At 41.1% G+C, this 27311-nt stretch overlaps 1 protein-coding gene across 1 annotated transcript in view; it reads right to left on the reverse strand.

Moving 5' to 3' along the window:
• The window catches only part of efl1 (elongation factor like GTPase 1), a 97092-nt gene that overhangs the window by 65608 nt on the left and 4173 nt on the right, over positions 1-27311 (reverse strand). Inside the window, exons 6-14 of the mRNA XM_080458274.1 lie at positions 26102-26239; positions 25738-26030; positions 23448-23571; positions 21305-21384; positions 20653-20789; positions 20442-20564; positions 16377-16476; positions 4530-4687; positions 4080-4243 (exon numbers count right to left, since the gene is read on the reverse strand). Of these exons, the coding sequence (XP_080314400.1) occupies positions 4080-4243; positions 4530-4687; positions 16377-16476; positions 20442-20564; positions 20653-20789; positions 21305-21384; positions 23448-23571; positions 25738-26030; positions 26102-26239 (1317 nt within the window). The remainder of the gene's footprint in view (positions 1-4079; positions 4244-4529; positions 4688-16376; positions 16477-20441; positions 20565-20652; positions 20790-21304; positions 21385-23447; positions 23572-25737; positions 26031-26101; positions 26240-27311) is intronic.

A 27311-nucleotide genomic window follows, 5' to 3' on the forward strand; every position in this document is an offset into this window, starting at 1 on the left:
TTAATGTCGTTAGAGGAGCTGAAAAGTGTTTTATAATTTCTACAAACGCCACGGTCAATAGGGCTTCCGAAGACAGTCATTACAAACAGATCCAATGGATCTCAAGGTCCAGGTATGAATGCCTTAAGACAGGGGTGTCAAACATACGGCCTGTGGGCCCGAATCAGCCTGCAGGAGGCTCAAATCCAGCCAAACTACCAAGCAAAATAGAAACATTTCTGTTTTTTTTTGTTTTTTAAACATTTCTTTAGAGTAGCAACACGACACAGCATTGAGACCTGAGCTGAGATATCAGTGATGCAGCCTTAAAAAATAATTATCTCGTCGATATCAAACTATCTTCAAAGCAATGATGCCCGGGTGAGGTTTGTAAAAACATGCATAATGCAGCAGCGATAGGATACATTTTTTGCAGATTTCACTGTATGTGAGAGGCTTTCATGAAAATGCGACTTATGTTGAGACTGTCGACATTTCCAGTAGTAAGTGTTTGGTTTTGTGAATATATAGACATACAGAAAGGCCCGGCCAGTAATCAAACTCACCCAAAAGAAATTCAATTCAATTCAACACAAGGTGGAACTGATTGGCTATCTGCAGCATGGTAGTCAGGGTACTCCCCAATGTTTTGAGCGGGAAAACTGTTTTTGTCGCATCAGGTTTGTTCATATCTCTAGGATACGCTTGTGTTTTTTGTCTTTTTAGGTAATTTCAAATTAACATTTAATTACAAAATGGTATGCATCAGAACCTTTCAACTGCAGCAACCACCAAAAGAATAAAGATACTCCCACATCTGGTTATACAGTTTAAACAACACATTTTTAGTGACTTCACAGTAATCCTGCCACATTCTTTGTGGTTTACAGCGTCCCACGACTGGCTAAGGACCCATGTAGGCAATGTTATTAAAAAACAACCATCCTCTGGTTGCCGAGCTGCAGGTTTTACTGAAGTATTGAAACATGTGCATAGATCCAGGACAGTGAAACCAGGATCAGCACATGACCAGATCTGAACTCTGCACTAAATGTTACTCTAACCCTTGTTTTCTTTTACTTTGGTTTTCAATTACTGACAGCAAAGTAAAAGAAAAAAAATAGAAAAGAAAAAGAAAAGTGTTTAAAAGTAACCACTCAGCGTGAAAGACATAATTCTAACGTCATCTTCTGTCAGTCATTACGATCCAAGTGGTTTTTTTTCCCTCAGTCGTTGTGAAAGCCTTGGAGAGCACTCCATGAGGCCTGAAGCTGATTCCCTTTCAAATTCATTTTACTTCTCTTGTCTCTCGATGTTTTCAGGCTGCAACCTATAATTTCCTCCATTAATAATTATAGCGCTGCTCAGCAAACCACAGTAATTATTAATTCTATATGAAGCATCTCGACAAATGTTATATTTCAAACAGAGGTAAACAAGTGACAGCTTCTTTGAATTGAATGTGACTTATAGTTCACACAACAGGATAAGGGAGTGAGCAGAAAAATGTACCTTTGGGAAAGCGGTAACCTTCATGTTTATTTTTACACTTTGGTCCTTAAATTACAGAATTAAAAAAAAAAAAAAAAAAGTCGGTTATTAATAGCATTTGTGTTACTGTAGACTAATTGTTAAAGAAGTTCATCTTCAGTCTCAAGGTTTTAGCCTGGAAGAGTCAAAAGACTCATGATGCTCATTTAGTTTCATTTATAAATCTACACACACAAATATATACATATACAGCGCGTGTGTCTTTTTTCCCCCCCTTCTTGTCTAATTGGTGTGCTTTTTAAGACTTTGCGTGTTTTAATGACTTGCTGTGGCAGATTTCCATGAAGCTCGAGGACTTTCTTTTTTCTCCTGCACACAATTTTGCAATTCATTTTCTCTACTTTGTAGCGACTCGCCGTGTATGAAACTGTCAGCGGTTGTGTGTGTGTGAAGGCGACTGATTGTGTAACGCGCTCCGAGATGATCATTCCCGAATGTGACACAGTCATTCCTCACACTCTCCTCCTTTCTTTTGCTCCGTGAGCTTCCAGAAGATAAACAAACACTTGACGGCTCGGAGAGGTTCAGCATAACCTGCCGTCAATCACGCGCGTCTGATTTCCCCCGTTGGTTTGTGTCACTTACAATACCCGTCAGAGAGTGTCACATCATCCTTGCAGCGCCGGCTTTGCTCGCTCCGAGTAAACATGAGCACTAAACAGAGCAGAGCTAAAAGACAACAGTGGATGTTTGTTCTGGAGAGACGTCCGACTGAATGAAACTACAGGTGTTCGATAGACCCGAACAGACGCGCTCACAACTGAGAGAAATCAGAAAAAAAATAATAAATCCTGCAGCTCATGTAGTTGCAAGATTGCAGTTTTTCTTCGAACATCTAAAATTCTTCCACGTTCATTACATCAACACGACAGCAAAATTGTTGGAAGCATCATCACATGACATCTGATTCTAGTACAGTGAGAGCAAACATCTCCAAACACACAAAAAGTTGCACATGAATGTGAATGTGGCTACATTTTGTGAAATTCCAAGAGATGTATCTCAAATACTCTAATTTCCTGGTCTGGACACATGATCAATCACTAAGGACTGGTCTGCCACAGAAACACACCCCATGCTTGGAGCAACATTTTAACATGCAGCACATTTTTCAGACGAAGAGAGCATCATTGAGAGGAAAAAAAAAAACATATGTGGCACGAGTGCATACATTTATTTGCCATGTCCGTGTCGGCGATATACAGGGGTTCATGGAGGTTTTTCAGTGGTACTGGAGCAGCATTTTGTTGTCATACAGCTGCAACTAGTGGTCACAGCTGGTGTGTACCGGTATATTTTTGACATAAATTGCATGACTGTGATACATGGCAGAAATATTGCTTACAATATATTTGTCCATATTAGTCAGTATCAATACAGTCACTATAAGCATGTTCATGAACCTAAAACTGTGTAATATTCAAACATGCAGCAAAAGATGTTTTTGGTACAGATTCTCTGCAGACAAAAGATTCACATTTATTTACCGTGTTTACTAACTTTCGCTTAATGACTTTTTCCACTGGCCCCGATATCAAGATCAGATTTTTAACTTCAAATAAGACCTTTTTCATTTTCTCAAATAACACGACAAACATGCTGATGATGGCAGGTTCATCAATTTTCCTACTTATTAGTATCTTGTTTACAGCAGACTGAAACAACGTCCTGTTTCAAGACGTTCAAAGGACTCCTGAATTATTCACTTCTCAAAACAATGAGCTGCAAATATGAAAGCATGTACAACAGAGGTGGGCAACTAAGTTTCCCAAAGGACTACATGAAAAGTTGGTACTTGTATTAATGGTTGAGACATCGGTTGACTAGATATAAGATTTATATCTTGATAAAAATATATATATATTTTTTTTTTACATGACTTTTATGATTTGTTGATCTGTGTCAACTTCCCTCAGTGTTTGTCTGAAAATCACGATCACATTTTTCAAAGTTTTCAGTTCAATATACAAGTAATTAAAGACTCATTTCTATTAATCGTCTTTGTTTTGTGTGAGGTAACAATTGGTGCTCGACCAAACCAATAATGTAACAATAGCCAATAAGGTGAAAATGTCACCATTGTAGACATAATAAAGTCAATAAGACATTAATTTTCACGAGAATCAAGATATTAGTACATCTGCCTCAACACACAGCAACTTCTGTCACAACTAGGGCACCAGATAACAGCGAAACCGGTAGAAGTGAAACACCGGCTCAGTCTGGTCAACATCACCGAAATTATTCTAGATCAAAACATTTGTTTTGTATGCTTGGTACATTTTATACTCAACAACGATACAGCACTTTCTGAATATTTCTAAATTGGCTCAAAATCTATCCACTGGCAGCCTCCTAAAGTTAAATTCTAATATTATCAACGATATCTAATTCTAATATTTCCTGTGGGAGGATAGGATTAGAAGATATTAAGCCAAACATGATTGGAGTTCTTTCCAAGATTTCAAGAAAGTAAATTAAAGTTTTGTGTTTCATTATTTTTCATTTGTGCGGTATAATGCAGTGACTGCTGAGTTGAGTGTGTTTACCATGCTCAGACCCTGGGCGGGGTCATACTTTGGTCCAAGTACAAATATCCTTTGTCCTTTTCGAGCGGTGCCACTGTAAACCCGGGCAAATGCCACAAAGCTTTCCTTGGGTTCCTCATCTTCCTCGGGCTTCAAGTCTTTCAGTGTCAAATTCTCCATCTTAGCTGAACAAGAGAGAAACAATATGCACATTTAACAACGCCACATGCAGTTTTACACTTTCTTTATACACCTTTTTTTTTTATTTTTAACTTTCTGTCCTTTTTATTTGCCAATAATAACAAAAACGTGGTTCTGAAGCATGAGGAAGCTCCAGGCTCTGAGACTTTGTTGGACTTTACTCATGTCTTATTGACCGACTGCAGCAGCACTTCAGAGTGACCTCTTCCTCCTCTCTGCTTGACTGAGAATAGAGAAAGAAAGGATGCGCTTGAAGGGAGTGGAGCTGACCTGGGTTCAGTCCTGCTGGTTGTTCTTCCTGTGGCACGCTCTCCGATTGGCTCGCCTCTTTGTGGCTCTCTGCTGCCGTCTGCTCGGCCGCTAGGCGGTCAGCGTGCCTCTGTCTGGCCAGCTCTCGGCGCTGGGCTATCTCCTCCTGGGTTAATGGCCTGAACACATCAACAAAAACAAACACACCTCCAGATATTAGGCTCCATTATTACTATAAGTGGGAGAACATTGTGGTGGCAGTGTAAGTACTGCTTTACGTCACGTTAGACTTCACACATGTTCACATATAACCGTCGAAAAATAAACATGTCTACAATGCTTGATTTTTAAAATTCATATTTTAAAGGTGCTGAAAGTGGGAGCATATATTTACATATTGGTGTACAAACTATTTCAGACAAAACATCTAACAATAACACCAAATTCATTTCTGGGAAATTGTCTGGGAACTCTGCCAGTTTTTTGTCATCATAAATGGCCCAGTAGTGTCACATATTTACATCAACAACAAGTACGGCTTTATGCTCATTTATGCTCATTTATGCTCTAGGTTTGCACAAAAACAGCCACTTCCCACATTGTAACAGTCGGTGCCTTCATACTTTCAAGTACCCAACACACCAGAATGAGAATTTGGCATCAATCCAGCCGAGGGCAACGTTCTAATTAAGCGTACTGGCCACATACCAAGAAGAAGGAAGTCAACGGTAACCACGATAGCAACTGTAGAAAGTGTGGCACCGATATTGAACAAGAGGCACAAACTGAGGCAGCGGTGAAGTGCAAGGCTAATAAACACTTCGAATTGTCACACAACACCTTCTCCGAGAACTTCCAACATTTGTTATTTGCTTCTACTCTCAACACTGCCCTCTAAGGCTCCTGGTGGTACTGCACCTATGGTCTGTGCCTATAAGCGCCCAGGAGGCAGGTAGAGATCAAACAGAAGGCTTTGTGTAAGGATGCACCAATCCCACTTTTTTAAAAGACAAGTACATGTACAAGTACTAAGCTTTAGGTATTTGCCAATATGGGTACTTACTAAATGTCATAAGGCCTACTATATAGTCCATACACAAACGATATGCCATTGTAATGATAATAAATGAGCCTTTAAAGTCACTTCTTTCTGTATAAAAACAGATGAAATATGACAGAAATCAGTTTTCCATCAATTATGATTCATGGTCATATATTCTAATATAATGTGACCAGACTATATCTGACAGTATGAAAATAGTAACGCAGGTACAGTTTCTGTAGTTTCAGTGAGCCCGGTACTTTAGCTGAATGTGAAAACAGTGTTCGAGTTTCAGAGGTGCAAAATTGGAAGTGAGAATTCCCCATCTTGTAACTTTTCAAGCTGTAGAAAAAAAAACACAAGTATTCCAGAGTTCGGTTTGCTACGTGAGGGCCGTGTGTTTGTTTGGTATGGTTGCAGTGGTGAGTCTACGTGTGAGTGTGCACAGCCCTCCTCAAAAGGACCACAGTGACTATAGCAACACAGCTGCTCACATTAGGCCTGAGTGACGGCATCCAGCACAGAGTTCAGCTCCATGATGACAAACCACTTAAAACAGCCCATAATTTGCCCCTGACAACGGCAGCGGCCGCGCCGACTCACAGACTGATTGCACCTCTCTTTAGCATAAATGGGATATAAATGGGGGCCACAGCCTGAACTCAAGATTCAAACAGGAAACCACGAAAGAGCAAAGCTCACTGGATGAGGGCCCGAGCTTAAAGGACAAATAATTCTGAACTGACTTACGGCTTAAAGCTGCACGGCTCGGCTCAGTCGGTAAAGTTCGCGGCTCTCACATTATTCCCTCAAAATTCAAGACGACAAACAAACCGCATGTGGACAGATGTTTAAGTGAAGGTTATCGCTTTCGTCTGATATTTATTTTTGCTCGGTGCTGCTCAAACATCTAAATAAACACCCCGCTGTGCCCATGAAGCCTCATGGTTCCCGTCATGTGTTTTCTTTTTGTTTGTTTTTTATTCCCTCCAGAGGTCAATTCACTCGTTCATTGGTAATAATGGGAAAGCCAGGGCTTGGTTTCTGGCCTCGCCTGCTGCGGTTATGAAGTAATGGCTTCCAAACACTGGAGCTGAGCGACCGTGACCACAAGCACAACCTTCTAACATTGTAAAAGAAAAGGGAAAAAATGTGGTGGAAAATTGAAGAAGATATTGATATTAAAGCGGTCTGTGAAACACACTTCATCAATTTATTTTGTTCCTCGTTCAAGGATTTCTTCCTTTATGGCCCGGATGCATTAAAAAAAAAACTGTTTCTGACATCAGTATAAAAGCTCTATAGAGAAACACAATGATTATAATAAATGTATAAAGGTTAGGAAGGGGAACAACCACACACAGCAGTGATCAGTTGAAACACACTTTTATTTTTCAATATTATACTTACATTAAATTGTTCATTTATATTCCATAAATTATTATTCTTCTGTAGTTGTCACAAAAAACCTTTAATTCTGCTACTTAATCTATGTTCACTTTTACTAGGTCTCCTCTTCTAAAAATGTGTCCGCCTTTTACTATTGAGAGAGGTAAACTACATGTTATTCCTACCATGTCCGACTAGTAGGGAATAGTATGTGTTATGAAGTAACACTCTATTTTAATGCTACATTTAAAAACAATATGCCAGTAACAGATTATTAGTATGTTGTGACACCATTAAGGCCCATATATGCTTGGTGCTGAATACACAGACGGAGCTTTTTGTGTTTATTCGTGAGTAATTTAGTACATTTCCAGGGAGCATAACAGCGTCATACCACTGTTGGCCTGTGGGGGCAATGTTGAGCAGAATAGCTTAAGCGCAACCAGCAAAAGGAACAAAGAAAACAACAGAACTCATTCAAGCAAATCCGCAACATGACTTCACCTGGACGTCAGGACAAAGGAGCTTCAGACGACTCGTGACAACACTTTAGAAATGTCTTCACTGGCAAAGTCAAACTCACAAGACAATGAATTACCTCCTCAGATCAAATTGTAAATACTACTAGGGACACAAATACTTATTTTAGCAGTTTCGAACATGTTTGCTCAACGGTTTGATTAGAGATGTTGTTCCACATAAACCCAACATGCACTGCCCTCTCGTGTTTTAAAAAAGAACCACACCAACAAACGGGACGCATGACAATGTTTGAAAAACATCAGCAGCTAATTTCCATACATGAAGGGAGCAGATTTGAGCCTGTATGATTGCAGAGGTTCACGTTAGCGTTTCTTAGAACTTTTTTTTCAGTATATTTATTCTGCTTTCATCTTTTTCAGGCAAGTATGTTTTTAAATAATAATACCTCTGACATGTTTCGCCGGCGTACTGACGAAACATAAGGATGGAAGAACACCGTCAAAACATGTCAAAGGCATTATTTAACAACCTACTTGCATGAAAGGATGAAAGCAGAAAACATATGAACAAACTAAAGGCATAATGAACTTAAATGAAGGTTTAATTTTTTTCCCCTCATAACGATAAATACTGCGGAACTTCCGACTCTCTTTGTCCCATTTCCTGTGCCAGACATCAGCTTTAGCGTTACTTGAGGGGGCAACACAGAACTCCTGAATGAAGCGTTTGCTCTGCTACATAAGCATCAGCCTGCATTTGCAAAAGCGGTCTGCTGGCGTCTGCTAGAGATGGGATTTATGACTCTTTGAAGGGAGTTGGATTTTGAGGAGTCGTTCCTTTCAAAGAGCCGTTCAAAAGACTGGCTCATTGTTACACTGTTCATCAAGTCAAACAGGGGTACCTTGTTTTCAATCAAGGAAACAATCACTATAGAATCGCACTCATAAGATACAATAAGGATCAGAATAATTCTAACTTACACATTCCACCTATACATAATGCATTGGTGGGAATTATTCTGAAATATCGATTATAATCTTATTTGGCTGTGTTTAAGGAGAATGAGTGGATAAGGGACCGACGGAGGCATCACCCCTCATTAGTGCAGTTTCCTTTGACTCTGGTGTATATTATGTCCCCCACCCCTGGTCATTAATATCTCGCAACTGCAAACCAGTTCTCATCGCTTCTTTAAAAGAGCCATTCATATGAATGACTTTTGCGAATGTCAAATCTCCAGCGTCCACTTCCTTTTAAATAGTTCGATAACTCGTTATACTAGTTGTCAAAAACTAATTTCCAGTAACGTGAATGTTGCTGAGAGAAGGATTTTTCCGTTATAAATTTGTTTCTCAGTCTGAAGTCATATTGTATTCCAGTGGCATGTCATATATGTAGGAGTTGCAAGTGGTTTTTAGGGGATTTTTTTTTTTTTTTTTTACTTTTTACTGTCAAAAATGAACAGTGCTTGCTTCCAAAAAAAACATATACAGACTGGCTCTCTTCAATCAAGAAAATGTAGACAACACTAATGAACACTGGTTACAGGGAGATGGAAAAGACTATTTTCAGAAAGTGTTTCCATTGAAAGCATGTGTGTGTGTGTGTGTGTGTGTGTGGCGGGGGGGGGGGGGGGGGGGGGGGGGGGGTACAAAGCACTGAAGAACAGCCAGGAAAACCTAGATTTTCGGCTGCAACATGATTTTTTTTTTTTCTCCCACCAATTCAAAGAAGTTCCACTTCATTACAGTGTATTTCATTTAAACATGCATAACTACATATGGTGCAAAAAGAAAAGTGCAGTCAGCGGACAAAGGTCAAATTGACCTTGAAACTTTATTGATGTCCCTGTTGTTTCGTGTCCCGTTCACATTTTAAAATATGCATGAAAATGCAACCTTGAAGATGTTTGGAAATCAACTTTTACTTGCTACACATCTAAACAAACGTAATAGGTTCATTTGTATGTCTCTCATAAGATGTAAAACTCCTTCCTTTTTTCATTTGTCTACAAATGTTGAGGTGCAGCAGTAACTCGGTTCATTGAAAGTCCCAGCCAAACTATCAGGAGCTAACGATCAAAAGTGTTTTCATACATATCAGAGAGGTGAAGAATTACTGAGGTCCTGATTGAGTCCTGTGATGCTATAAATCAATCCCCTCGCTCTCAGCAGGGAAGACAAACCCTGCTCTGAAATTACAGAAAGGTACCAGATCACCAGATCGAGTCAGGGATCATCTGGTAACGATAAAGCCGTTTATTGTACAACATAATTGAATACACTCATCGCCTGGTGAACTGGACGATGCTGGAGAACATTGCGCTCGAAGACGTCATCCTGATCCTCTGCAGCTTCTCCTCACTCAGCTGCTAATTCATGAGAGATTCAGAGAAGTTATGACTATCTTCTGTTTTTTTCTCGATGTGCGAATTTAGATTGAAAAAATAGAAGAAGGAAAAAACCCTTCAGTGATCAGACACGGAGTGCTGAAGTTCTTCAGCTCAGGCAGATTCTTGAGACGTCGTCAGTGTTTGGCTCTCTGAGCTCATTCTTCAGCATCTCTGACACCCTGATCCACAGCCATTGTATTCATTTTGAGGGGGGAAAAAATGAATTCAATTCATATTGGCATTATACTGTGACATAAAAAGATGTGGAAAAACAGAAGTGGTGTAAATACTTTCCGAATGCAAGGTATTGTGCAGCCCTACTTAATTCCCAAGCAAAAAGTAAAATACTCCTAGTGATGCTCACATGTCACTGACTATCACGTCTACACTCTCTGACTCAACCCACCTCCCGGGTCGAAGGTGCCACACAGTTAAACCACGTGTCGACTATAAGTGTTAGCTTCTTGGTAGGCAGCTGTAGCTGCGGGCTGCCACTGAAATGTCAGTATTGTGCAGACGTGCCTGCTGTAGGAAAAAAAAAAAAGAGAGAATGGCGGCTCCTGCAGGCTAATTAGCCGAGAGCTTGGACAGGCTCTTTCGTTCCTTGCTCAGATTCTGAGATGACCTTTCCTTCCCTCTCACCCATCTCTTCTTCTCCATCTAAGCCTTCTCTGACAGCCTGTCCATATCGCCATTCCTCTGCTTGCCATTACGGTTCCATGTAGAGTTTGCAATTAGGATCTAGTAGTGTGATGAAGGGGAGGAGAGAAGAGCTGAGCAGGGCCGAGGCAGACTCGCTGCTCTGCTGGAAGGACACAAACTGAGCGCAGAAGAGGAAACATGGTGTTTATGGTGTATGATCACTGTGTTTTTTTTAATCTGAGCCCTTAAAACAATGAAGAATGTTTTGTATAAGTACACAGACTGAATGGGGGGGGGGGGGGTCAACTGCCACCAAGTCATGTGACAAAAACAACTTCAATCATTCAATTATTAAAAAAAAAGTTTGTTCAACAGAAAGTTATCAAACTATTAATTTACTTCAGTAATTTGATTCAAAAGGTTAAACCCAAGTAGATTCAAGCCAACACATTTCAAAGAACTTCTGTATGAAATAAATAAAGAGTTTTCTTTTCAGATAAGTTCTGTGTTTACACAGCAACGTATTGAAAACTGTGTCAATTTAAACAGCAGTGGCAGAAACACTGAAAACAATATAGTTTTCATGTAGGACCACTAGAGCTGTTGGTTGTGTTTGTAATGGAACCACACACACACACACACACACACACACACACCCCCCAGCAGGGAACAATACGCTCTAAACATTAACAATGGCGAGTACTCAGAGATTTGCATGGAGAGACAATGAAGTTGGATTGTTATTACGGCGACTGACTATAAAACTCCCAAGTCCCAGGAGAATATGGACTGGGAGCCATGACACTCTGGATGCTGCCGTTGTTCTTATAGTCCATCGACTGAGCATGTGCAGAAGAACTATTTACAACGGCCATTGTGTGCATGCGCAGTAGCAGGGTTTCCACTGTCTCCACAGAGAATGAGTCTAAACATTTCCAGAAAGTTGCGATTTCCCCGTTTACAGAGACAGAGGTGGAGTGTTTTCAAAAAGTTCCACCTTGGGAGCCGTTGTTGTGTACAAGCTGCCAGAGAAAAATCCTGTGAAGTTTGATGGTCGCCAGCTAAAGAAACACACCTTGGTCCCCAGGCTGAATAAGCTCAGTCTTTTATTGAGCATCTGTCCGCAGTAGTGACTTGTTCCGTTTGTTTCATTGTATTTCTCAGTTACTTTCTTGCATGAGCTCTCTTATTACCGCAAGTCCTTGAGTCAGTTCGTGTCAAATGGGGGGGTTGGTTTGTCTGGACAGTGGGGTTTTATGGTGCAGAGAGTGGGCCCAAAGCACCGCCAAGAAGCATCAAGCTACCGCACATTAAAGAAAAATGCACGGTTCGTCATTTCTTGTCATCTGCTGGCTTTAAAGTTGTTATTGAGCATTTCTCAGCAACATGTACATTTTTTCAGTCACATAAATAGGTTGACATGTTTAATGTCGGGACGCTGATGGAACAAAGAGGCCAACATGTTGGAAGCCACACAGGAGTTGCTATTTATACACAGCAATGCTTGTCCTCACATTGTGCAGATCTCTGTCAGGTTCTTGGACAAACATTGGTGCTGAGGTCGTGGACTTGCCTCGTTACTTTCCTGACATAAACTCAGTGGAGCATCTGTGGGATGTTCTGGATCGGCTCGTCCGTCACCATTTAACCAAGCTGTGGAGAAGCTCATCTGGAGGAATGGAAAATATTCCTCAAAGAGGAAAAAAAACCCAAAAACAATCCCATCTTTTCTGCTTCATCCACATAAGGCCTTAGCGGTAACATGAAGACCAAAGAAGCCCAGACTTTCCTTTTCCCCAGAACTTCCTCCAGCTGGATCTCTACTTTGAGACATAAAGCATCCAGCATGTCGTGAGTCAATCCATTTGCACGTGCTTGTTACACCTCAAATGGTTGTGATCAGATGGCCAAACCACCTCGACTGGCTCACAAAGGGTGAGGCGTTCCACCTTTGGAAAAGTAATTTCAGCCACTTGGAATCTTGACCTCCTCCTTTCAGTCACGGTGTAAAGTTTAAGACCACTGGTGCATGTGGGGATCTGACCGGCTGACAGTCGCTTTACTCTTCAGCTTTTTATTTACCACAAGACTCAGGTACAGCAAGCTGCATTACTGCTGACTAGGGATGGGAATTGATACGATTTTTCCGGTTCCGATTCCAATTTCGATTCTGTTTAACGATTCAATTCTTTATCAATTCTCTTATTGATTTTTTAAATTTTTTTAAAAGGAGAATAAACAGGTAGATTAGTAGGGGTGGAAATTTATAAGATTTTATCAATTCTCCTAACGATTCCTGAGTATTCTTTTGAGGGGGAAAAAGTAGTTTTACACAGTCTTCTGCAACAAAAGGAACAATTTAATTATTTTCAAACATGAAACTTGAATTATAATTTTTCCCTTAAAAAAGAACAGCCAAATGTGTATTTGCCTTCATGGAATTGACACTTTTTCGAATTTTGCGGTGTTGACAAGTGAACCCTCTCTGGGAGGTCGGAGACTGTAGAGGAATGTGGAAGTGATGTACCAGGAAGAACGCGTTCTCTCGGTCTTCAGGGAATGCTGTGTTTTCATATCATGTAGGTGCTTTTTTTGAGGGGATTTTCAAAACAGAATGATCTAATACATAGATCTACATACATACAGTAGTTATCTTCTACCAGATTGTGTAAGTGTACACAGTTGACATACTCGAGTAGATCGTTTACTACTGTACATGGGGTAAAAACTAGAGGCTCACACCTATAGAGAAAATCTACTAGAATATGTCTACGCTGTCGTCTCGTTGGAGCAGGCACTCACTACACAGGTGTAGATGGAGGCTGAGGGTGTAGCTCAGGAGGAGGTGATGGAGGCCGGGGGTGTAGCTCGGGGAGTCACGGTGCAGGTTGTTTTGACCATCAGAGTAAACCGGAGTACTGGAGGAGAACCAGCATACACAGAGAGAACATGAAAACCCCACACAGAAAGGCTCCTGCCGGGATTTGCGCTGAGACTTTTTTTTGTTTGTTTGTTTTAACTGGACCTTCTGGCTGTGAGGCGCGAGGCTGTGGACTCTGTGGATTCAGGACGTGGTGAGTGCAACATGTATTACCGTATTGTATTATTTTGTCGTTTATCATCTCCCACTTTAGACCTTCTTCCTCTCCATGGTTTCTCCTGGTTGAAGGAGGTCTGCGTCGCAGAGTGTGACGTAATGCAACGTACCGCAACGCGACTTGACGCCGTGCTGGGAAATGAATCGTTAAGAAGAATCGAACACATTTAAGGTGGACGATTCCGTTGGAATTGATCAATCGGAACCGGTTCTCGGTCAGAACCGGTTTTCGATTCCCATCCCTACTGCTGACGCAGATTTGAATCGGGAGTCCCGTCTCATAATCCATCCTCCCATCACTCATCAATAAGACCTTGATATGCGTGATGTCCACCTGCAGAAAGCTCACCCCCATCTGAAGAGGGCATACACTCTTTATCCGAGAGAGAACGATGGACTCCATCCATCCATCCATTTTCTCCCGCTTCTCCGTTTCCGGGTCGTGGGGGTGGCAGTCTGAGCACTGTCACCCAGATCACATTGCACCGATTAAGAAGCTTTCCTGCGGGTGGTGAGCCCACGGGAAGGTGGCGCCCGGCGTGGGACATGAACCCTCTAACTTGAGATTGTGAGTCTCATGCTCTACCAACTGAGCTCGCCAGGGGGTACAACCGTGGACTTACACTTGGATTTGTTGATTTGCATCGCCACTAATCAAGTTAACTAGAAAACTCCAGAGGAAATTTTGTGTGCCTGCCTCCTGCTGCCGACTACAGCGAGCATTACCAGTTGATGCTTGATAAAACTTGATAAACGGATTACAAAAACTATGAGTGGAGATGAAATAATCCGTAATTAAAACTCTGTGCCTACGTTCTGGAGAGAACAATTAAAGAAGGAACTTTGGATTTTATTTTTGTTCGACACAATGGAGGAGAATTTGCAGAAGCAGCACGATGCACAGAGACATAGTCCAGACACATGAGCTCATTCTGGCCCATTAACGGTACACATACATGCTCCGGAGGCCTGACGATGAAATAAGACCAGGACAAACACTATATTGACTGTAGCGATCAATCCCAGTCTCCTCCAAGCATCTGCTTCCAATGAGAAATGGCAGCAGTCCACTCTTTCCTCCAACATGTCATCCGGGCCTTTTAAGCTTGAGTGCTTATTTGCCATTCATCTTGCTGGAGGGAAGTAGAAAACCTACTCTACCATCTTCATGAGGCTCAAAGAATGAATCTGTGACACCCGGGTTCGATTAATGGGGCCAGGCTCTGCACAAGAAAGCCCTGTGAAGTTCAAATGTGTCCATGTCCTCGAGCGAGGCGGGCAGGCCGAGCCAGCTCCATCCATCACCAACTGTGATGTTTGGTTGTGGTTTACCCTCAGTTCACCTCCAAAAAGGAGGCACGGCTCACAGAGGGCTAACAGCTGGATCCCACTCGGGCAGAGACAACCACAGAAAAGCCTCCTGGAGCTAGAACGAAGGGACTGAAGCTACAAGTGCACAACTGATGGAGAAGCTGTCAACAAATGTCTGATTTAAAGACACTTTATGCTCAGACCGCATGAAACTGGGAGAAACGGATCTCCCGAACATCTTGAATTATTTTGACTATTCAATCACGTTATTAGATTTAAATTAACCAACCACATAGCGGCACGTCAGTGTATTCAGAACTGCGGACATGGTGAAGATGAGCTGCCGGAGCTGCCGCATGTGAACGTTGAAGAAAAGTTTTCTATGTGACTTTGAACGTGGCGTGGTTGCTGGTGGCAGACAAGACCGTCTGCACACTTCACAAAGTTCTAATCAACTGGGATTCTCACACACGGTCTCTTGGTTAGGAAAGAGAAACTAGCTGGTGAGCAGAAGTTCTCTTTGCCAGAATGCCAGAGGTCAGGAAAAAATGGTCAGGCTGGTTTAAGATGATAGAAAAGCAACAGCAACCCCAATAACCACTGGTTAGCTTCAAGGTCTGCAGAGGATTGTCTCTGAGCGCACCAATCCTGAAGCCGTGAAGCCGATAGTCTAAAAGAGCAGACAACTTCACAGAGTGTCACTGCTATCAGCCGAGAACATGGCGCTGAGGTTACAGTTCACACAGTCACCCACATCGGACAAAACAACACTGGAGAAAACGCTGCCTGATCTGATGAGTCTCAGTTTCTGCTTCCACATTCAGATGGTACAATCACAATTTGGAGGAGATTCTCTTGACACATTTTCAGCCCCTCAGTATCAACTGAACATTGTCTAAACTCCACAGCCTACCCAAGTATTGTTGTTGACCATGTCTGTCCCTTTATGACCAGTACAACATATTCTGACGGATGATTCCAGCAGGATAGCACAGCAGATTTCAAATCATTTTAAACGGGTTTCTTAAGGAATGTTTCCAGCACCTTGTTCAAGCTTTTCCAACAAGATTTAATTCAGTTCTGAAAACAAGAGCAGGTCCAATCTGGTTAGAGCGATGTGTGTGTACCTAACAAAGTGGACAGAGTGTACGTTGAAATTAACTAAATTTACTTCTTTGGAGGTAACTGAAAGTATCATTTTTCTCAACCAATTTAAAAAAAACAACAACAAAAAAACCAGACCTGACCACATGATTATGTTATTGTAGACAACCAGGAGACCAGTTTTCATCTGGATTGTTTCAATTTGTCCATATTTTGACATCAGATGACGCTAATTATTTTAGCACAGACAAGCAGCACTGACTTTGTGGGAAGTATTGACAGAGAATTAGTAACAAAGCAAATACATTGTGAACACTGATGAGGCATTATGAAGAAAAGGGGTCAGTAGCACCATCTGCTGATACACTGTCTGCAAAAACACAAACACACACACACACACGCACATACCTTTGTCTGTACTGTGGTAAGCTCTTCGTTTCCACAGCAAACATTTTTGACACAAAGATGATGACAGGAGCGTCGTCTCCGCTGGAACACTGAAGGAATGCTGGTAAATGAACAAAGGAGAAGAAAATAAGGTCAAATGAAAACAAAAATTAAATACTGTGTGGGAAATTGTTCTTCCTCCAATAAACAATAATTCAATAGAAAATTTCAATTCAATTGTGGCATAGGTCTGAGTGGACACAGAGGAGCTGCTTCCTCACTGGACTGCGTCAACTTGTCGAACATAAAATGACGAGAATATGCATCAACTCTCACTTGGAATCACAACTGGTAGACTGCATAGGTCACATGAGGGTTGCAGGACCTTCAAACTTCAGTCAAATTCATCTGGACTTCAACTGCATGTCGCACAACACGTGTTTGACATTTGGCTGATGAAATTACAAAACTTGCGATTGTCTTGCGACGTTCGTCTTCGGCCGATATTTTAGAAACCGCTAAAGTTTCATGGATCGGATTCAGAGTTCATCATTTTCTTCAATGCCGTTTTCTTTCTGCATAGGAACAATTGTCTAGAATAAGTCCTGAGATTCATGGAGAAAACCAGCTGCAGACCAACTCATTAGTATGTTTGTTTTCATGGTTTCCACATGTTTTAGATTTGTTACAGATACGATGTTACCATATGCAAAGAACTGCCATATAGCCCACATTCACACTGTGATAGCAGCTGAACGGGCCTTCAAAATAAATAACATACATAAGAGAAATGACTTTGCCTCTGTTTTGTTTTGGGAACATCCTGTACAATTGGAAAAAGTTTGCTCGTTGCCCAGAAAACAAAGTTCTGGAAACATCTCCTACACAGATTTCCGTCGGTGTAGTTGTTGTAAATCAAGAGTATATATAAATCTGATGTGTTCTTTTTTTTTCAGCACGAAAATGAAACGTTACTTTTTCTGGGAATGCTCTTTTAGTTTGACTTTTTGAACTGACCTCAATTGTAGAAAATAGAAAACTGGCTATCCATGTGACAGTCGCCAATGAATTTGGTTTTATTTGGACTTTTCACAGACAAAATGCTCATCGGGAAGGTGTTTGTTATCAGCCTGGTTTAACAAATTTCACATACATGCCAGCAAATTTGCAAAAGAGAAACCCAAGCTTTGAGTGCAATGTGATTCATTTGTAAATTCAAAACATCGGTGGGGGGGGGGGCAATGTATCACCTAAAGTTTTAAGTTGAGAGAAACCAGAGGGCCGCACTGTGTGGACAGCGCATGTTTGTGTCCAGCAGAGATGGATCAAACAGTGTGTGAAGACCCGACCCCTCGGATCACAAGCTCTTTGAGTCAGATCAGAGCCGCCGGTGGGTGAGATACCGTCCCCTCCCAGTCAGACCATTAGGCATCGCAGGGAGGCTGGGAGGGTCGGATGATGTGAAGAACTGGCTTCCTCTTCCGGAGAGTGCAATATTCTATTTCTGTGCTGTGTGTACCCGTGAAAGTGTGACTGTTTCTACAAGGCTCCAAGAAAAGTGACCTTTTCTCTGTGCAAAACTGTCTCTCTTGTTCAGTCCGGGAGGAAAAGCCTCTGAAAGAAGATTGTGGGGAAGGGATACCATCAAAGTGGATCAATCCACACAGAACGGACCAGTCCAGAATCGAACCCACAACATTTTCTAAATGAGCAACAAAGTCAATCTCTACTTTTTCAATGCATGTTAATAATTATAAATAAAACCGTATTTCAAGCATGTGTCTGACACACAATTAAACTTTTACAATTTCCAAATGAGCCACAACATCGAGGGCAACTGCTGGAACCTTTTATTGTGCACTGATTAAACAATAATTTTATTCTTCACAACTTAACTCAAGTGTCAGTTTCACCAAGCAAAGCATGTTGAAAGTATATTAAACTGTATAAAAAGAGTGGCTATACACTTTACTACCTCAGACTAATTTTCATTGTTTTGTGCAAAAAGTGCCCTAATAAATATATATATATATATATATATATATATATATATATATATATATATATATATATATATATATGTACATAAATTGCATCAATGAAATTAACTGACTGTTGATAAGACTGTCGAGACTTTGTCATAATGGAGGAGCAAGTTACTGAATTTAATCAGGTTTTTAATATATGTCATATATGTCACAATGCATGAGAATTGTTTGTTTCATTGTCTTTCTGAGCTAAAAAAAAAAAACACAACACGCAAACAAAAAAAACCCCCTGTATTTTCCAACATGTCAAGAAGGGTGATACCAACTGTGATTTTTTTTTTTTTTACCTTTACTTTAGAGATTTGTGGGGGAGGGTAAAAGGTCACACAGAATGGTGTGTGGATGGCTTGTGGTGGAACTTGAGATCATGAGCTCACTGCTGCTTTTCGCCATTTCGTCTGGTTCACAACCCGCTGCCACAAAAAAACACAAGCTCCTCGCAGCTGCATACATGAAAACGAACCACGACGCCACTGATGAGATCAGGCACTAACTTTTCCCAAAAGACAACCCTGATACGATCAGGAGTATTATAACAGGTGATGGCTACGAGTTGGTGTTTCCCCCTCCCAAGTCGGGGGGAAAGCTGAGCCTATGAGATACAAGAAACACCACGGAGGCCACTGGCGGTCATTTATATGAAAAACAAGATCAATCAAAACCCACTGATCTACATTTTAAAAGTCTATCTGCTGCCTGTGTGAGAGCACCATGCTTTTAAAATGAAGAGTTTTCCATAACATGGAGGAACAACCAAAACAGTAGCGTTCCCCGAAGGGGAGCAACTGCCTGCTTGCAATGTGGTCCAAAACTGAAGCGAGCCAGCCAGACAAAACAAACGCATGAAAGCATCAAGCAGGAAATGACGGCAGCCAGTTACCAACAAATGGTGCCTTTAATCCAAAATAAACTAGTTTCTCTTCCTATGGGTTATTCAATAAGCTACTGCCTCCCAGTGGTGGAGGGAAGTCACTGCAGGATGCTGCAAGCCTTTTCCTGGTAGGACAAAAAGAAACGCTGTGGAAAAGCAAACTACTTTAGTTGAGTTGGTTAAACCCTTTAAGAGGCAACTCAGAGAGGATTTCGTTCTGTTCAGCTCTGCCAGCAGGCTGTGGTCATCCTCACTCTGCCATAAAGATGGAATATCTACTACAGACAAAATCAGGTAATGACAACCTGAAATCTTTCAATGTGTAAACTGGCAGAGATTTCCTTTGGTTCAATACACCTACTGAATCCCTATTGGTTGAGCATATGCATGCGTCTGTGTGTTTCCACACTTGTTACATCTGTAAACACGGGGACATGTTTTAATTTTAAGTGTTTGGTTTCGTTATGTGACTTATGTACTCATCTTCAGTTGAAATTTATGGAAAATATAAACGGTTAATGCCACAGTGATATTATATCATGAAAGTAGCACATTTAAATGGAAGTGTTTAATGGTGATTTCTTCATCCAGAGCAATTTATTGAAACAAAAGCCAGCAGCAGTGCAGCGTATACCACAACAAACCATGTCAACGTGTCAGTAACTTGTCATGCAACCATCAATTACAGCTACCCAAAGAGAAGGTCGAGCAAAAAGTACTGAAACGTTCAAGAGTTGGACATGTGCATTCAAACGTTTACAGAAGGTCAAATTACGTTTACCTGTAAATGTTACCGTGCACTTTAAGTTGACCTGGAAATTTCACCCAAAAGCCAAATATCCCGAACCTTTTGTGAGTAGTGTACATCAAAATATAGCAGTGCATACCATATTGGACCACTAGATGTCACTGTACGACAAAAGAATGCTGCTACACTGACACAAAACATCCATTATTTGACCGATTCGACATGAAAAAGGTAAAAAAAATGTAATAAAATAAAAAATACACAGCAAAATGTTGAAATATGCCAGAAAAGAAAGAAAAGAGAGCAGCAGAAAAAGTTCAGACAGCCGGCATAAAAAGTGTGTGTGTGTGTGTGTGTGTGTGTGTGTGTGTGTGTGTGTGTGTGTGTGTGTGTGTGTGTGTGTGTGTGTGTGTGTATACCTGTTTTCAGTTGTTGCGTTTGCTCGGGCAGGGAGTCGAACCGTCGCGCTCCGACGCTCATCAGTTTCTCCACCCTCTCTGCAGCCATGTCTAACGGACTGGGGAGCTTCTCACACACCATCGCTGCAGTCGGTGTTCAGGAAAGCTGCATGCAGCCGCAAGCGGCGGTGAACGCGTCACGCTCTGGGTTCCGCTCAGGACAAAAGGATACCGAGCACCGCCTGGGACACGGGTAACCACTGGCTGCAGATGGCAGACAGGAGGACTTTGGGGTCGGAGTGACGCGTGTCCCTCGCCATCACCTTTACTCCCAGTGAGGTCACCACCTTCTCCACCTTCTCCTTGTCTCTGGTTAAAGAGGGACAACAAATGTCTTCACACGACGAACAAGTCCAACTTTTTTGTTTTGTGGAAAGATAATCTAAAATGTTGCATGGTCGCATCGGAAGGGAACAAAACTGAGTTTATTTATTATCTAAAAGTACAAGGACATATATTGATAAAACAGCCGTGAACCAACCGCTTACAAGTTGTCCAGATGACTGCTAGCTGAAGTACTGCTGAGACTGGAGCGGAGTGAAACTTTCTTTCAGATTTCGACTACAAAGGTCTGATTTGAGTTTAAGAAAAGGATATTCACGAACACTGCTCCCTCTGAATGAAACGCTTCAGAAATCACAAAAACTACAGGAATTTATCGTCATTAATTATTTCAAAAGGACAATTGTGGCGTGTTTACAAGTTTTCCGGTATAGCACCTTCATGTGTGTTTTCGTGGTCTTACAGGAAGGGTGGTCACTAAAGAATCTTGGGTGGTTTTGGGGTCCAACAGGTAATTCAGTTGATGAACAGAGCAAACCCACCTTCTGGTAACAACTGCGTCGTATAAACTCCAAATGTTATCCAGCACGAGCTGCACAAACAGTGGCTTCTTTCCTTTGGCCTGCGAAAAAGATTGAAAAAGAGAAAGAATCAGAAAATAACGGGCAAAATAACCAACAGAAAGTCAACAACACCGACTGCATGACTGCACTGATACACCTCATTGTAATTGAAGACTACAGTCAGTGAAATTATTTTGTTTGTGGACATTTTGCTATATGCATATGAGACATATTTTTCTGTATATTGTGTATCGGTCTGTAATCCGCTGTAGCAAAGTGGCACAGAAATGTCAATGTATGCATATGGGGTCACATCTTCTAAAAAAAATGCTAAGAAAATGATAAAGAGACTAAAGTTTAGGGTAAAATGAATAGATATTTCATTAAAATTGACTTCTTTTTTTTTTCCTAAGTGTTGGTTTAAATATCACATCATTTCCTCTACATTTTGGAGTTGTGGGAAACATATTTGGATTTCAAACAGATGATAATACTCTGAATCCTGAACAAATGTGATTCTGTGGGGTTCATCTACTTCAAGGCAAAGGTGAACCAAAGCCTCTTCTTACCTTCACAAAGGCATTTGAATAAAATCAATTTACATGGTTGGATTTTTAAGCTTTTCTAGTTTGAATCTGTGGCCTGAAAGAACCAACAGGAGCAAATGTGGACGAGAGAAATACCTGAAAGTATTAGCATATACAATATTACATAGGAAATTGTGCCTTGCATATCAGAATATAGAATCAATCAAAAAAATCTTTATTGGTTCAACATGAAGTGATGTGTTCAAAGAAACTTATTTAAAGCCTTCGGAAAGCCGTAAAAGGATCGTGGGGCCCCTGAATAAACCTTTCTCCAGGTATCCAGGTATCCAGGTTTTACAGGAAGAAACGTGGCAAATATTCAAGAGGTTGATACTATTTGAGCAAATGGCAAAAATGTAAGATTCTACTCTGTGTTGATTAGAAAAGCTGCTCGAGGCCATGAGCTCATTTGTGGTACATAATTATTATTTCTTTGCTTTTTAAGGAGCGACCTTGTGTTTTTACACTGACTGCATTAATTAACTCCACTCATGTTCTTGGCTTGTTAACAAGATTGGATGTGATTTAAGTGAGAAGAAATGTCCATTTTAATGGTCTTCAATCTGTCATGAGCTTCATATTTAATCTCAAAACACACAATGAACCCCAACTTTCAGGTGTGCAACAGGAAGTTCAGCTCAGATTTCATTGTGCTAATGAGTCCACACCCACATCAAGCGCACACAAGGCTTTTCTTGTTCAATCGTATGCACCATCTAAATGGATTTTCTGTGTTTTCTCGTTTCTAGAAGGTTTTGCGTTTACATGGCAACATTTTCAAAACGATGCCCTTTTACACAGAACTGATCAAACAGAACATGATAAACGATGAAGGTTCAGACTCGGTCTGAGCTAAAACTGGAGTGTGCTGGCTGTTAGAATTCAGTATTACTGTTCGTATGATCGCCCACACAGACTGAGGTCGGTTTTATGGATTCTATGTTTAAAAAAAAAAAAGAAAGTACTGGAAATTCTTTTCTTTTTCTGCGTATGCGGTAAAGTAATTCATGCTTCAATTTTATACATTTCAAGTGTTCATGAGTTCACAGCTGGTAAAATATCACCACAATATTCCCACAGCTTCTTTTTCCCAGCACTCTGCAAGAAAGGAAAGTTTTGTTGGGTAAGTGCGGCTTGTTTACTGCGTCGGGTCTGAAGTGTTTGGGCCAAAGCAGCTGGAAGAGGGTTTTTTGGGACAATTTCACTGTATTTGATAGCAGAAGGTATAAATAAAATTGGCTTTATGTTGTCATTTGCCATAGTTATTGTTTGGCTTTCTGAAAATATAGACATTAAAACTCTTTAAAGTTTAAATTTAAAGGTTATTAACCCGAACTGTGTTTAACGTCCCTGATGTATCATATGTATTCAGCCAATAGAAAACTGTTTTCTACATGTGCAGGTAATATTGCTGAATGGTCCAAACTGGGAAATCAAACTTCATGAAATGGTAACTTTCCAAGTTCCCAGTCGCATGAAGGAAAAGGAAACCGGTGAGGCGATCCTGCGCAAAGAGTCGATCACTGATACATTACCTGGGCTCCTTTCATGATCTTCTTAGCTTTTGCATTGAGGTAGAAATCTCCCCACAAGGTTTTCAGCAGCACCTCGGACCTGATGCCCATCCGCTGACTGTAGATGGAGGCAAACTGCTGGATGCTACCAAAACAAAACAAAGAAAAAAAACACACAGAATACACTAAATCAAACTCTTGATATTTTTTTTAATTTTCCATGCAGACTTACTGAAACGGTCTCAGGAGAGCTGAGTGGAGGGCTTTGTAAATGTTAACAGACAAGATTAAAACATGTTTGTGCAATTATGTGCGTCTCGGCTTCCTCGTCCTTTGCCCCAGACGATAAATGCGAGTGCTGGGTTCAGAGGCGGAAAAGAGCCGGCCGCCTCCGCTGGGACTTAATTGGTTTATTTAGAGCGGAAGGTGATGACAGGGACACGGAACATCAGAGCGAGGTCTTCCTGTCCTCACCACGGCCTGCTGCATATCAGGAAGGAGACTTGAAGTCGACGTACGTTGAAAAGAAACCGATGTGAAGAGAAAAATGTTGATAAATCTGAAGTCTTGTTCTGTGTAAAGTCTGAGACCACAGCGCCATCTGGTGGATGTTTGTGTTTCAACAGTCTCAGATGATAGTGGGAACGTCAAGATTCAATTTCAGCCCGTAATCAAAAGATAGACTCAACAAGACAATTTGGGCGTAAACTGAATGGTATGAATGTGTGATTGTGCAGCCTGCACTCACTCCTTGAGACCCTGAATGGACCCGAGCAGAGGTAGACGGGAAATAACACAAATAACAGAATAATGACAAAGGAACTGAGCAAGAGTGGAAAAACCTCCTGGTGTAATGTTACTATGCAATAATGTTAAGTATTGACGTTAATGACTTTGTGCTTTGAGATTTGTTGGTCCAAATAACAGCACTCCTGGCCAGTTGTAAGTGGGTCTTGGTTTTTTTCCTTTTATTTTGTGCTTCTGATTTCCGCCTTGTGGCCATCACGAATAACAAAACTCAAATAGAAAAATATGGGCTGCTGATCAATAAAAATAATTCCAAAATGTATGTGAATTAATTGTGATAAATCAAAGTTTTCTTTTATATTTAAAAAGTTGGTTATTTCATATGTCCAGCAAGGATGAATTGTGGGTGAAAGCGGTCATTCTTTTGGTCCGGTTGTTACCACCATTATGATGAGTTTGTGATTTATTGCAGAGCTCTACTGACAAAGCTTCTTTTAAAACTTTGTGTGTCAATCTAGATCAGGGGTTCTCAATGTTTTGATAGCTGTGGGACAATTTAGGAAGCCAACATTGGACTGAGGGCCGCGGAAGAAAACAAATGCAAAAAAACAGACAAAAATAAATTCAATTTGCAATGATTTTAACGACCAGGTTACATCTCTATAATGATTTACATTTATTGGTCTGCATTCAGAAATCTGCAATAAATACATTTTAATTAATCAATGAGGCTAAACCTGCAAAACTTGAGAAAACCTTGAGAAACATTGCAACGCATACAAAATTCCAAATGGGCTTTTCTGCTCTCTACAGTCAAATTTGGGATATAACAGTCCTGTGTGCAGCCCATTTCAGAATATGTGTAAAAACATATTTAGAACAGTCAGTCTCAGGGCCTGTCCACACGAGAACGCTGTTTAATGCAAAAATGCACCGTTTTTGTCCGATCACCCACACGGCACAGCATTTTAGGAGCCAGAAATTTATTTTATTTATTTTTTTTTTTTTAAACGAAAGGTCCAGGAGTGGATTAAAACTAAACAGTTGTATTAAAACTAACTACTGTAATTCCTTGCAGGCCATCAGAAACGTTGCTGCGGGCCATTATTGGCCTACGGGCCGTACTTTGAGAACACATGATGAAGATTAAACACATTTTGGATCAGGGGCCACATTCATCCCAATTTCAACTGGAGCGGGCCGGACTGGTAAAATAGTGCCACAATAACCTTTAAAATTAAACGTAAAAGTTTTCTTGGTTGTGGTGCAGAGGAGACGTGATTAAATCTCAACATAAAGCCAGTGAAACTTTCAAAAAGCTCATCTTATAGCTATTGCATTTTGCAGGTTTTACAAACTCATACTGACAGCATGGCTTTGCAGCTCATGCTAGTGTGGTGTCGTTCATGGAATCATCGAAAGTCAAAGGTCAATGACACCCCCAGGTTTCCAACAAAATGCCACATTAAAATGTATTTTGGTATTTCAGATAATTGAAGATCGACATACATACAGATAATAATAAAGTTAAGGGTCGCCTGTGTATTGATCAAAACATCCTCACCTGAAGCCCCACCCATCAATGGCGCTGGCAAAGACCACGTTTCCTTGATCGGGAGAAAAATAAAGGTGCGAGTCGTCCACCTCCTCCAGCCCGGCGCTCCAGTCATACACCTGGTCTCCACTGGAGGGCTCCCTGTCCTTCTCCTTCTCCTTCTTCTCCTTCTCCTCCTTCTCCTCCTTCTCCTCCTTCTCCTTCTCCTTCTCCTTCTCCTTCTCCTCCTCATCCTTCTCATCCTTCTCGGCTCGCTCCTCCAGCACCTTAGAGGTGAAGAGCGTCCCGGTCACGGCGTTCACCTGCAGAGGGGAGGTCACGGTCGTCTGTGAATCCCTGACAGACGTTCATTCTCCAGTGACGTGAATCCCACCTGTTCCAGGATCTTCTTCAGGTGAGCGTAGGCTTCCTGCGAGGTCAGCTTCAGCTCCATGATGAGCCGGTCGATCTTATTGATGACCAGAACGGGTCTGATGTTCTCCAGCCATGCCTGACGGAGCACGGCCTGAGTCTGCAACACAGGAGATCACCCAGGTTTTAAATTCACAACACACAGTGTGTGTGTGTGTGTGTGTGTGTGTGTGTGTGTAACCTCGGCCTTTCAGTTTTGAGTGAGACCAAAACATCAAGGTTTCAGGTCGTGGTTAGGGGACCCCGTTTTGATTCCAAGTTTGCACGTCCTTCCTCTGTTTCTCCAGGTTTCCTCAAACAATCCAAAGAATTGATTCTAATTTTCGACTCTGAATTGGCCCAAAAAAGTGTTTAAACATGCTGTGTGTGACTGTGTGCCTCGAAACCACGACAGTGGACATAGAAGATGTGTGGATTTCTGTACATAATAAGATGTGTCTAATACTTTATCCACCTTGCTACATGCACGGGGGCAGAATCTTAGAAGCACTGCTCTGCACTGCAGTGCAACAACCTGCTCAAACCTTCCTACCAGACTTAATATCTCACACTGACAACTAAAAGGTGGAAACAATTGTCGAGACGGTTCACAGCAAAGCCACTGACATTAAAGCATATTAGACTGAACAAAATAATAAAGTCAAACTCATTTTAATTCAGAAAGCATTTTGATCTCAAGTGGGTAAAGTATAGCATTATAATCTAGAAATAACTACAACTCTAAATCTCTGTCTTTGCTTTAGTGCATCAAAGTGTTAATGTCGCATTAAAAAGTTCACATTTAATAAACTGTCATTGCACAACACATGGAAACCCTGAACATTTTAAAGAAGAAACTGCAATTGCAACAATAAGTCTGAGTTCACCATTTGCTTTACAACTCACTGATGACAGGGGACTTTTCCTACACTATTTACATCGTCAATGGCATGAAACATTTAGCCACATGGAGCTGGAACTCGGAAATATAGTCGCCTCGTTCATATTATGATCTGAACAACTTGACCAATTGTAGAAATGATCTTTCAACAGATCTCTACATCGGTGTAGTAATCCCCATCACCTGAACTGATTCACCACATAATACAAACCCAAGTAAAAACTCATAGTGGTCAGTTAAATATGTTGCATGTAATGTCAGAATGTCTCACTGCTGGCAGATTTCATCTTGT

This window comes from Lipophrys pholis (assembly GCF_963383615.2).
Source record: "Lipophrys pholis genome assembly, chromosome: 2".
In the NCBI taxonomy this organism is placed as follows: domain Eukaryota; kingdom Metazoa; phylum Chordata; class Actinopteri; order Blenniiformes; family Blenniidae; genus Lipophrys; species Lipophrys pholis.